At 36.4% G+C, this 13808-nt stretch overlaps 1 protein-coding gene across 3 annotated transcripts in view; it reads right to left on the bottom strand.

Annotated features, from left to right (window-relative positions):
- Positions 1-13808, bottom strand: part of OSBPL11 (oxysterol binding protein like 11) — a 99894-nt gene that overhangs the window by 49584 nt on the left and 36502 nt on the right. For all 3 annotated transcript variants that reach the window (XM_059920916.1, XM_059920917.1, XM_059920918.1), the window contains exons 5-6: positions 13343-13519; positions 3098-3299 (exon numbers count right to left, since the gene is read on the bottom strand). In XM_059920916.1, coding sequence (XP_059776899.1) covers positions 3098-3299; positions 13343-13519 — 379 coding nt within the window. The remainder of the gene's footprint in view (positions 1-3097; positions 3300-13342; positions 13520-13808) is intronic.

Below are 13808 nucleotides of genomic sequence, written 5' to 3'. Positions count from 1 at the left end.
AGACAACCACAGCAGAAATTAAAAGGAGTATGGAATTTACTTAGTCTATAACAAAATCCCAGACTTGAGTAGAGGAATAAATTACAAAGTACCTATCAGGCTACCAGAGCATCTTGCCTTGCCACTCAGTTCAGTTTCACTTGGCACTGGGATGGCAGCGGGGTGGGGGGGGATTCATAATTAGGGGAATGCCCTGGATAAGTTCATGCGGTCTCTTCCAAAATTCCAAAGAAATGAAACCACTGTGTTGCTACCTTGAAATGTTTATTTTTAATATCAATATCTAGATTTCCTTACTTCTCAAAATAAAATGCACACAAACACTAGACTTAAGAGATCTGTTTTAAGAGATCACTCAACTGATAAACCATAACAAAACTCTTCATCAAACCAATCATTTGGTCTCAGGACACTTCTACATCAATAATCACTGCTGTGCTTTTGTATAATATACATTAAGACCTCATGGGACTAAACACTAATTTTTATTCAGATTTCATTTCTTGGATCATTTCAAAATTTGAGTGGGAAGGTAATTCAGTTTTTTTCTTCACAGTTGTATCTTCCTTCTCAACTGACAAGAATAAATTTCTACCTACTTAATTTAGAAAATATGGCAATTTATGGTGAGAAACACCAGTATTAGTTAATTCCCTCAAATACCCACAAATCTGTGCTCCAAAAAATAGTGATACGGGAGAATACCTTTTACTTTAGACACTTCTATAAAGTTTACAGTGTGTTTCACATTTTTAACTAAAAAAATACAAATTTATATTGGGCATGCTTCATTAATCAACAAAGCAATCATTTAAAAAATAAGACTATTAATTTAAACTACACAAATGAAATTCTAAGAATTTTAAAAATTACATAGTATTTAATTAATCAAGTATTTATTTATATTTTTAACTGAAGTATAGTTGATTTACAATATTATATTAGTTTCAAGTGTACAACATAGTGATTCAGTATTTTTATAGCTTATACTCCATTAAGAGTTATTATAAGATAATGGCTATAATTCCCTGTGCTGTACAATATATCCTTATTGGTTATCTATTTTACAAACACCTATCTTCAAACAACTATGAGGTAAAACAAAAATTAAAAAGAAAAAAAGAAAAGCCTGGTGGGGAATGTACTAATATATTCATGGGGGCAACTTCTGCTTGGTAAGATAACATATGATTTTTCTTTCAATTGCACGGTAGTTTCTAAATTTTTTATAATGAGTGCTTTATAACAGGAGAAAATTTATATTGGACTACTTAGAATTCCTCTAAGACAACAGTCCGTGCTCACAATGCACAATTTAGGCTTTTCTATCTCTTTGGAATGCCCTCTCCCCTACCTCCCACTCCTGAACTAATTGGTTTTATTAGCTTTTCTGTGCCTTTCCCAGACTTTTTTTCTACCAGAAGTATTAGTCCATTCACATGTTCTCCCACAGTACTTTGTTCCCATTGTAAGTGGCACTTTACATATTACAGTTAACTATTTACATGTTTCTTCCCCAAGTGGACCATGAGTTCCTTAAGTGGAACATACATAACTTATTGGCCTCTGTAATACTGCCCTGACTTATATCTACAATTGCCATTAGCTTGTTATTGTTAGCTTGAAATATTGAATTTAGGCACACACGAGGATGGGATTCATACCCTATCCATATCAAGATCTGACTTGGTAAACTTTTTCCTGCACAAAGTCTCAACATCTTCAGAAAATATCTTTCTTCCACAAGCAAGGGGAGTTCCTTGGATAAGAAAACAATGAGTATTGGGAAACACTAAGTTCCTACTATTAATACAATGTGATGGGGGTGGGGGAGTTGGGGAGATGTTGTTAAAAGGGTACAAACTTGCAACTAGAAGATGAATAAGTCCTGGAGATCTAATGCACAGCACAGAGAATGTAGTCAACAATATTATATTAAATATTTCAAAGTTGCTAAGAGACTAGATCCTAAATGTTCTCACTACAAAAAAGAAATGACAGGAAATTCCCTGGTTGTCCAGTGGTTAGAACTTGGCACTTTCACTGCCCAGCCCTGGGAAACTAAGGTCCCACAAGCTTCGCGACATGGCCAAGGAAAAAAAGGAAGAAATAAATAACAATTATGTGATGTGATTGAGGCATTAGTTAACACTTTGGTGGTACACAAATATATAAATGTATTAAATCAACATTTTAAACTTACACAATGTTATATGTCAATTATATCTCAATTTTTAAAATGAGTTTATTCATCTCATTTAATAGAAAAACTCATTTTTTGTTATCCCATGCAATAACATTCTTTTCCCCAGTAAACTAATTTCAACAAATAGGTGCTCTCAAATACTAGATGTACCTCTTATTTTTCAAACTGAAAGGTGGCTGATAGACTTTACTTTTTTTAGTAATTTATTTATTTATTTATTTATTTTTGGCTGCGTTGGGACTTCATTGCTGTGCGCAGGCTTCTCATTGCGGTGGTTTCTCTTGTTGCAGAGCATGGGCTCTAGGCGTGCGGGCTTCAGTAGTTGTGTCTCGCAGGCTCTAGAGCGCAGGCTCAGTAGTTGTGGCACACAGCCTTAGCTGCTCCGCGGCATGTGGGATCTTCCCGGACCAGGGCTTGAACCCGTGTCCCCTGCATTGGCAGGTGGATTCTTAACCACTGTGCCACCAGGGAAGTTCTAGACTTTAATATATATATATCTCAATATGGAAATAATGAATAGTGGACTAAAGCAAAACTCAAGGAATCATTCCAACATTTCTACTTTGATCGTCGAGAGAGAGTGATGCCACCAACTTTAACAGAAATATAGAAGACGTGAGTTTTGAGTTCAGTTTTTGACATGTTGAGTTTGAGGTTTCTAAAGGGATATGTAATTATATGAGATCTAAGATGGTTTTAGATTTGAAAAAGGACACAGTTAAAAAGACTTTGTATAACATTAGTGTGATAATTAAAAACCAAGAGGCTTGCTGGTTTTCTATTCATTTCATTTTGATTAAGATTTTCTGGAGTAGAATTACAAAGAATACAGTTGGTCCTTTCCATGTTTTGACCTGCAATGTTAAGTCCTACCTTTAAGCAATAACTTACCTGAAGGCAATGAGCCCTTCTGATGTGATGCATGCTGCAACTGGAGAATATGAAAGCAGTCGTTTAAGCAGTTCATAGTTGCCATGGAAGTAGCCTTGAGCATTAAGAGATCCTGGTCCAAGGAACTAAGATGGCCAGAAGCAGGAAGGCATTCAATTCCTCTAATTAAGTCTCTTTGTTGTCCTTCAGCATGAGACATCATCTAAGGAAAACAACAATTCTGTGTGTCCCACTCATAATTTCTGTATAACATGTATACATACAGTTGCCATTTTAATTACAATATCCTGTATAACATGTAAACATACAGTTGCCATTTTTAGGGCATATTAGGCCTAGAAATCTATTTTCAATTTGTTTGGCTATTCTCAATAAGCATTTAATAGTGCTTCTCAAAAGACGGTAACTTTTGGGAGCTACACTTTTTCTTTGGCAGAAACAAAGATCAAAAGACTTCCACCTTTATATAAATTTCTTTAACAGTATACATTTATATAAGTCATCAGAAAGAACATTCCAGATCATTTTTAATAGCAGCATTAGATATTTCACTCCAAAGTAAAAATAATTCCCACTCTGGGCTCTCAACCACTTTCTTCACAGCACATCTGGACAGGCTCAATTTGAACCTACAGTGAAATCATGATAGTTTACATGCTTCTGCTTTCCCAGTCTAACCTTCTGGTCCCATTAGGTTGATTTTAAGCAAATACTGGGTACAAGCTTTTCAAGTTAAAAGAGTTCAATATGCTTTTTGATTAGGAGGCCTATCTATACAGTTCCTAACAGAGTCAGTGGAATAACAACGATGATGAGCAACCCAAGTTTTAATAATGAAAACTGAATTTAGGGGCTTCCCTGGTGGTCCAGTGGTTAAGATTCTGTGCTCCCACTGCAGGGGGTTCGGGTTTGATCCCTGGTGGGGGAACTAAGATCCTGCATGCTGCCGCATGGTGCGGCAAAACAAACAAACAAACAAAACCCCGGAATTCATTATGCTTATTTATTTTCAATTGTGAGCAGAAGGTTCTCAGATTGTCCACCCTTTGGAAATTATTTTAACTCACAAAGAAACTCTAGAGTGGAGAGACTCTTTCAGATTTCAGAGACTCTATTCCAGACAATTTTTAATACAGTTCATTGGAGGGCTAGTGAAAGAGATGTGAAATGATCCTACCAAGCAAATTAAGTGTGTCATACATGAAATAGCCCCTGAAAACACATGCGTAATACTGGATCAAACAGTCACCCTTACCAGAAAAAAGGGTTGTTAAATGAAAAGTGTGGGTATGAAGGTATCTATACAGATCTTCCTCCACGTACAATGGTGTGACACCCCGATAAATCCATTATTAAGTTGAAAATATCATAAGTTGAAAATATCTTAAGTCAAAAATACATTTAATATACTTAACCTACAGAACATCATAGCTTAGCCTAGCCTAGCCTACCTTAAGTATGCTCAGAACTTTTACATTAGTCTACAGTTGGGCAAAATCATCTAACATAAAGCCTATTTTATAATAAAGTCTTCAATATCTCATTTAATTTACTGACTATTGTGCTGAAAGTGAAAAACAGAATGGCTGTATGGGTACAGGAAGGTTACAAGTGTATTAGTTATTTACCCTCATGATCACGTGGCTGATTGAGAGCTGTGGCTTGCTGCCTAGCATCAGGAGACAGTATTGTACCACACATCACTAGCCCAAGAAAAGATCAAAATTCAAAATTCAAAGACCATTTTCTACCGAATGTGTATCACTTTCGCACCATTGTAGAGTCAAAAAATCATACCATTGTAAAGTCAAAAAATCATATGTCGAACTATTGTAAGTTGGGGACTGTTTGTGTGTAAATGTTTTTGTATATAAATGCTAGGACTAACTCCCAATAATCCAAAATTATGAATAAGTACAAATACTTTGGAAAACAGTTTGGTAATATCTACTAGAGTTAAATATATAGAGCTAAATAAATATAATCCATGATCCAACATTCTTAGTTACATAACCAACAGATATGTATGTATATACGTCCATCAACTCAAATGTCTATCAACACTGGAACGAATTAAAAATATTAAAGTATATCCATATAATAAATACCGTGCAGCAGTGAAAAGAAAGGAACTGCTACGCTCAATACGTAAGTAAATCCCCAACATATGCTGACTAAAAGGAAGCCATACCCAAAGGAGCACATACTTTCTGATTCCAGTTTTAGAAATTACAAAAACGGGCAAAATAAATCTATGGTATTAGAAGTCAGGATAGTGAGGAGGGTGTAATGATGGAGAGGCATGAGAGGGTCTTCTAGGGTGTTAGTAATATTTAATTTTTTGATCCAGGAGGTAGTTACATGAAAATTACAAGATGCACACTTGTGTGTCAGGTTCTTTTATACATGGATACATGCTTAGAAGGTTAATTAAGAACTGGGATGGAGATCAAGGGAAGAGGGCCAAACAGATCCATTAGGTTTACCTCTGGTCTAATGAAAAGAACTTCTATGGCTAATTAAACAGAGCAGAAAGCCAGATAAGAAACTGTAGACAAAATTCTATAATTAGTTGAGGCATAAGCTCTGAATTTCTAGAGACAGTCCTGGTTTATGCTTAGAGTCTGCTGTAATTGTATCTAAACCTGTCCCAGTTTGAAGAGCAAATTACATACTTACCCTATTTCTTCATTCTAAAAGAACTTCTTGGTATGTAATTAGAAATGGGAAGCTTATATTATGCCTCTTTTGTATTTCTCACTGGTCTAGGGGTCTTTAATATAATTGCTCTTCCCCTCTGCTTCTAGCAATGTTATGAGCAAATACTAACTTTTACACTTGTCAGATTTCTTAAACAAGTCACAATAAGTGCTAGTATTGCTGAGGGAAAAAATTACTGCTCAACTATATCTGAAACCAAGCTGAATTTATTACTTTCCAGGCAAGGAAGAACTGTTCTTCCAGAACAAATCAAAGAGCTAATCTTATACAGATTTTTTGGGGAAGTACAACATTCAAGGATGGGTTGACTTTACAAACAAAAGTAACAGAGTGGAGGAAGTATGGCCTTTAGGGATTGTCTAACGTTCAGAAGTAAGTATACTAAAACAGGGCTGTTAATGACTGAATTGAGCTGGTTAAACAGGCTCCATGTTACTTGCTAAGAGCCTCAATCTAGAGCCAAACAAGAGGCTGTTTTTCGCTTTCTTTCTTTTTTTAAAAATTAATTAATTAATTAATTAATTAATTTTATTTTTGGCCGCGTTGGGTCTTTGTTGCTGCGCGGGCTTTCTCTAGTTGTGGTGAGCGGGGGCTACTCTTCATTGCAGTGTGTGGGCTTCTCATTGCGGTGGCTTCTCTTGCTGTGGAGCACAGGCTCTAGGCGTGCGGGCATCATTAGTTGTGGCTCGCGGGCTCTAGAGCGCAGGCTCAGTAGTTGTGGCACACGGACTTAGTTGCTCCACAGCATGTAGGATCTTCCCGGACCAGGGATTGCACCCGTGTCCCCTGCATTGGCAGGCAGATTCTTAACCACTGCGCCACCAGGGAAGTCCCCTCACTTTCTTTCTTGAACTTAGAGAATATAACTTCTTATTCTCACTATAAGAAAAAATTTGAAAAACTGGACATTTAAATTAAAAACACCTGTTCACTTGACTACACTCTTCAGAGAGCATAAAGGAAAAAAGAAAAGATGTACACTTATTATCTGTATACTTTTCTATATTATGTTATAAGCCAAAAAAAGTTTAATAAAGGAAAAATCATAAGCAGGATACTGACAACATAAATAATCAGCTATCACAACATAACACTTAAGAGAAGAAAGTGTTTCCTTGTGCAAATGGCCCAAAAAAGCCACTTGCTAGTGCTGATGTTAGAAGTGAAGATGCCTAAGAAAGTGATGTTCTCGACTAGAAACAATAAACTTTAAATTATAATTATAGTGCAAATGTTAAAATTTGGTTATAGTTCTTTCCAAAGCGAACAAATGAGTTGATCATATATTTACAATGAAATAGAACTGACTGTGTGAAGCTGTTTTAGTGATTGTTCCTGACATTATGAAACCAGTTCCTCAAGAAAGAAAAAACATCAGGAAAGCTGAAAACTTGCTTAATTTGTGTTTTGTAGCTAGATATGGCAAATATGGTGATAGTGTACATCACTTAAGTGGCATCTAGTTTGTCTGAAAACCAGATGAGAATCATGATTTTATTGCTTGTATTTTAAATGTCTGTTTCCTTTACTAGACTGGTCATGTTAGCCCCTCCCAGGGTACAGCATAGTACCAGCATAAAGCACACACTGATTAATGGAGTGATTGATAAATTGTACTAATAATAAACAGTAAATACTAAAATAGATCACTTTAACACTTTAGTAATAAATCTATGTTCAAGCACAATATGACTCCATTCTCAATAGTCAGTTGCTTTTGCCAACTGTTACTTTATCTATTGCCGGACTTACCCACGGACTTTGATTAAAATACTCCTTTCAAACTCACTTTGAATTATATCTTTGCATTACAACCTCCTGGAGCTGGATCACTCTAGAACAGCAATTCTCAAACAGTGCTCTGCAGATTCTTGTCGGACTCTTTTCGGGGGGGTCTATGGAGTCGAAACTATTTTCACAATAATTTTAGGAAATTAATTTGCCTTTTTCATTTGGTGGCATTTGCACTGATGATGTGAAAGCAATGGTGGGTAAAACTGCTGGTGTCTTAGCTAGAATGAAGGCAGTGTCATCATCAACAGTACTAGTCATCATTGTATTCTTCACTTCCATGCACTTAAGGGGGGGCGGGGAGCGGGGGGGAGACAGTTTTACTTAAGAATGTTCTTGAAAAATTAGTAAAAATTATTAGTTTTACTATATTTTGACTCTTGAGTATACATTTTTAAATAGTCTATATGAAAGATGAGAAGTACACTTCCATTGCATATCAAAAAAAGTGCACTTCTGCTGCATACTAAAGTACTGTGGTTGCCTAAGGAAAAGCACTTGTGAGACTGAGCTGCAAGCTGAACTAGCTGTTTTTTCCACAGATCACCATTCTGACATGAAAGAATCCCACCTCTTCCTGGCACACAGGTCTTAAAACCGTTGTAATTTCCTAAGTGATCAGAGCATAGGGACACCTTCTGTTACAATATTTGGTTTCCTGTAATAGCTTCAGAGCATAAAGGTGAAATGTGTCCTTTGTTATTCATAAAAACCACTTTCAACCACAGTACAGTTAATGGAGTGATTTTTGCAGAATCCCTCGATGGGGGCTGATTGCCAGGGGACTCAACCCTGTAGATTAGAGGGTTGGAACTTTCAGCCCCACCCCCCAACCTCTAGGGAGGAGAGAGGGGCTGAGGTTGAATTAATCACCAATGACCAGTGATGGAGTCAACCATGTCTAAGTAATAAAGCCTCCATAAAAACCCATAAGGAGGAGGTCCAGAGAGCTTCTGGTTGGTGAACACATGGAGGTGCTGGGAGGGTGTGCAACCAGAGAGGGCACGGAAGCTCTGCATCCCTTCCCCAATATCTCGCCCTACGTATCTCCTCCTCTGGCTGTTCCTGAGTTACAGTCCTTTATAATATACTGGTAATATAGTAAGTAGACTGTTTTCCCAAGTTCTGTGAGCTGTTCTAGCAAATGACCCAACCTGAAGAAGGGGTAATGGAAACCTCCCATTTATAGGTGGTTGGTCACAAACACAGGTGACAACCTGGACTTGCGAATAGCATCTGAAGTGGGGGCAGATACTATCTCAGATAAATAGTGTCAGAACTGAATTAAATTGTAGAACACCTAGGTGGAGTCTGCAGAGGATCAGAGAACTGCTTAGTGTGGAGGAAGCCTCCACACATTTGGTGACCGGAGGACAGAAGTATAGGGTGTTGCAGTAGAAAAGAGGAGAAACACGGGGATGTTTTTCCTTGACATAAATAATGACTGTTAGAAACTATGGCTCTTCAGGCTTGGGGGTATGTGGTAGACATCTCAAATTAAACAAAATGACTTGCCACTTCAAGAAAAACAACTGACAGTATTTGTGGCCAATTATAAAATCTGAGCTTTAAAATGAAATTACAATCTTGGAAAACCTATGTCAGTTACCATGAGCTTGACAGGTTTCCAATACTGAAAGCCTTTTCTGATGAGATTAGTGGGGATCTTAATGAATGTGAATTTTTGATATTGTGTATCAACATCTGTAAGACCTGCACAACTCTGAACTAATATTTTCCAAATGACTAATGCATAGTGTTACAAAATTGTGCATAGGTTAAAGATCCGTTCAAAGTGCAAGATGAACCAATGTATTTTCATGAAACAGAATATGAAAAGTTCACTGATATATATTAGATTCCACACTGCATCTAACACTTAAGAAACTGCCACTGTCAAGTTTTGGTGGAGAAGAAACTGCCACTGTCAAGTTTTGGTGAAACTGCCACTGTCAAGAAACTGCCACTGTCAAGTTTTGGTGGAGTATCAGAGAAGAATAGCCACAATTATCTTAAAAAGCTATTAAAATATTCCTCTTTTTTTCCAACCACGTATCTGTGTGAGGCCAAATTTTTTTTCACGTATTTCAACCAAAACTACATATGGCAATAAATTGAGTACAATTATTTTGTTTGTTTTGGGAAAAAATAGTTGTTTGACATAAAAATATGTAATTTATATTAACATGTATGAATTTATTAATTTTTATTTTAAAATAAAACACTTAACATTTAACATTTAAAATAAAATTTTAAAACAAGTATTTTTGAAATACCTGTTTTTATGTATAGATAACTAATAAAAAATAATAAATAAAATAAAATACCTGTTTTAATTTCTAATAAGGTAAATATTGGTAAATTTAACCCACGTAAAACAAAAGCTCTTTGAGGTCCTCAATCATTTTTAAGACTGAAAGGGATCCCAAGACCACAAAAAGCTTGAGAACTCTTACCTGGAACCATAGGTCAGCGTGGTATCAAAAGTTTTCTCAATGTCTTTGAAGAGAAAAAGGACCTGCATAGTCTCAAAGTACCTCCCCAAGATATTTATTAACTACAGAGGGAAAGACAGCAACTTTACAGTGGAGAAATCCAGTAGAAGCTACCTTAACCAAGTGACCAAGGCCAACATCACCAGTAATATGACATACTGACATCATGAACTCCTTGATATAGGCACTAAGGATACATATCTTCTAGGGTATTTTTCCCAAAAATGTATAATCTCACTCAAATAATAAGAAAACATCAGATAAATGCAAATTTGGGAACATTAAATAAATATAACTGGATCCTCATAGGTGTCAAGGTCATGAAGGATAAGGAACAACTGAGAAACAATTACAGACAGAAGGAGACTAAGTAGTAATAACAACAACTAAATGCAACATTTTAGGACAGGATCCTAAAACAGAAAAAGAATGTCAGTAGAAAAACTGTTAAAATTTGAATAAGGATTATAGTTAACAGTATTGTATCTATATAATTTCCTGGTTTTGATACTATGTTATGAAAGATGGTAACATTACAAGAAGTTAGGTGGGGGATATATAGAAACCCAGTACTACTTTTGCACCTTTTCTGTAAATTTAAAATTAGTCCAAAGTAAGCATTTAAAAAGTGTTCTTGGACTTCCCTGGTGGCCCAGTGATTAAGAATCCACCTGCCAATGCAGGGGACATGGGTTCCATCCCTGGTCCGGGAAGATCCCACATGCTGCGGAGCAACTAAGCCTGTGCGCCATAACTATTGAGCCTGCACTCTAGAGCCTGCAAGCCACAAGTACTGAGCCCGAATGCCACAACTACTGAAGCCCGCGCACCTAGAGCCGTGCTCCGCAACAAGAGAAGCCACCGCAATGAGAAGCCCGCGCAACGCAACAAAGAGTAGCCCCCGCTCGCCACAACTAGAGAAAGCCCGTGCACAGCAACAAAGACCCAACGCAGCCAAAAATAAATAAATAAAATAAATAAATTTATTAAAAAATAAAAACATTAAAAAATATTTGTCTGAAGGACAAAAAATGCTATAAACTCTCCAAATGTACTATTTTCTCACAAATAGAATTATTCCATTGGAATACAGAATGTTCCTAATAGAGTTATAATTTTATAATTTGACCTGTTGAGTTCTTAAAAGCAAAAACATCAACCTAGTGAAGACACAGACACTCAACTAAAACTTTTTTTTTTTTTTTTTGTAGGTGGCATTGGCACAGAGATTGCCAAACAATGGTCAACCCTCAAATCCTACGATAATTACTGGCGTCATAATTCAAGAAAGCTGCCATTAAATTAGTCAGTTCTGTAAGTAAATACCTGTCCTTCCTAAAGAGGTAGTTGTGAAACTTTGGGGACACACACTCTCTACATACAAGTGTCAGAGTTACATGCTAAACATTAACATGCTATCACAATGATATGAAAGGTATATTTAAAATCACAGAACATTATAGTGTGGGTACTGTAAGAAATTACCCCTGGGTGTGAGAATAACAAAAGAACCATTAGAGCAAGAAAGAGAAGCGTGGGTGATTAAAGTCATCACAGTAGAAGAGAAGCTGAGATATGACAATAGTCTCAGTACAGCAGGTCCTAAAGATCCAAGCACAGCCAAGTAGAGGTCTCCACAGATAGCTAAAATCTCAAATACAAAAAGGTTCCTTTTCCGTGAAAATGTGCACCAAAATTCATGACAACTTCACATGAGTTTTGCTTGTTTTGAATCTTTTACTGAAGTATATATACTGATATACAGTATTACAGATAGAAAAGTACACTTCTCACAAGTATATAGGCTTGACGAATTTTCATAAACCAAACACACCCATGTAACCAACACCCAGATCAAGAAACAGAACATCATCAGCATCTCTGAAGAACCCTCAAGCTCCCATCACTAGCCATGATCAAAGATTTCCAAAAATTTCATGGCAGCCTAATTTTTAAGGGTTAAGGAACACACTACGATACAAGTCTGCCCCTAGATATTTTTCTTTATTCTATCCCTTATCTTAGCCACTTTTAATATTTCTTTTTCCTTCACTGTAGATTAATATATCAGTACCTTGATTTCCTTAAGACAGAAACACCAATATTTATCAACAGATTGAATATCATCAACATAAATACTAAAAATGTATTGTTTTATGAAAAAAGGTATTTATAATAGTCACTTATTTATAACAGGACTAAAAAGTGAGTCAAAGCTATTGTTTGTTTATCTCAAGGATGTTACTTCATCTCTTTAAATCTCAATTTCTTCATCTATAAATACAAACCAAAATAACTTGATAGAGGGAACATTCTCCCCAGCTTCCTGCCTTAAATCATTTGGGTGTGATTTATAATACTATTTTCACAATTCACTACACAGATATTTATAAGCTCTACCAAAATTAACTCAGTAAAAAACACCCGGACTATTAAGAACCTAACAACTGCATCCTTTATTAACTAGAATTATTTGGTACGCAGTTTGAAAGAGAATGAAGAAAATGGTGAGATAAGGCAACATCAAGGATTTAACTATTCTATTTTTGTGTGTGTGTGTGAAATTCTCCATTTACATGTACCAGTTAAAGAAAATAGTCAGTTGTTTGACCATATAGTCTTTCCACTAGGCTTAATAACCCTTTTGATCATAAATTTTACATTAATGGAGTCTGTACTCTTACTTGAGAAATGAAAGATGCAGACTTTTGAAAGATGACAGTGTACACAGAACCTAGTTGACAGACTTGAGGAAACTTAGGACACCTAAAGAATCAGGGACTCTTTTTTTTTTTTTTTTTTTTTTTTTTTTCTTTTTTTTTTTTATAAATTTATTTATTTACTTTTGGGTGTGTTGGGTCTTCGTTTCTGTGCAAGGGCTTTCTCCAGTTGTGGCAAGCGGGGGCCACTCTTCATCGCGGTGCGCGGGCCTCTCACTATCGCGGCCTCTCCTGTTGTGGAGCACAGGCTCCAGACGCGCAGGCTCAGCAATTGTGGCTCAGAGGCCTAGTTGCTCTGCGGTATGTGGGATCTTCCCAGACCAGGGCTCGAACCCGTGTCCCCTGCATTGGCAGGCAGATTCTCAACCACTGCGCCACCAGGGAAGCCCAAATCAGGGACTCTTTAAGACTTAAACATTGAGGGCCTCAGAAGACACAGGATTTAAAATTTTTGTGTGTCAAAACCAAGCAGTTAAGATTATTTTATGCATTTTAACTTGATTTCAATTCATACTTACTTCTCTGACTTCCACAAGATGGTCTGGAGGTAAGTTAGTTCTTTTGCTCACTGATTGTAGTTTGGAATGTCCAACATTAAAAAAGGAAATGGCATTTTGACTGGGTCTCCTCTGGGATATAGGAGAATTACCACTAGATGCAAGTGAGAAGCTCCGTGATTTCAGAGGAGGATTATTCTATCAGACAAACAAAGAAAATCATTCCTTTTTTAAACTTTAGGTTAACCCTCAACCTATACTAAACTGAGTCTTTTACACACAGTTTTAAAAATAAAATTAACCTCAAAATTGACTACAAGAATAGCTCTGAAGATGATAAAGTTTAAATCCTTCAAAGTTTAAGTATTTCACACATCCCATAGTAAACTGGTAACGTAGTTAGAAAATTAATTCCAGGTGTGTGCTGTCAAGAACTTTTTTTATCCACGTTAGAATGTATTAGAATAACAAGAAATTTCTAATTTCA

Source organism: Balaenoptera ricei, chromosome 4, assembly GCF_028023285.1.
Source record: "Balaenoptera ricei isolate mBalRic1 chromosome 4, mBalRic1.hap2, whole genome shotgun sequence".
NCBI lineage: Eukaryota > Metazoa > Chordata > Mammalia > Artiodactyla > Balaenopteridae > Balaenoptera > Balaenoptera ricei.
The sequence above is the reverse complement of the archived record's forward strand: the minus strand, read 5'-3'. Positions and strand labels throughout refer to the sequence as shown.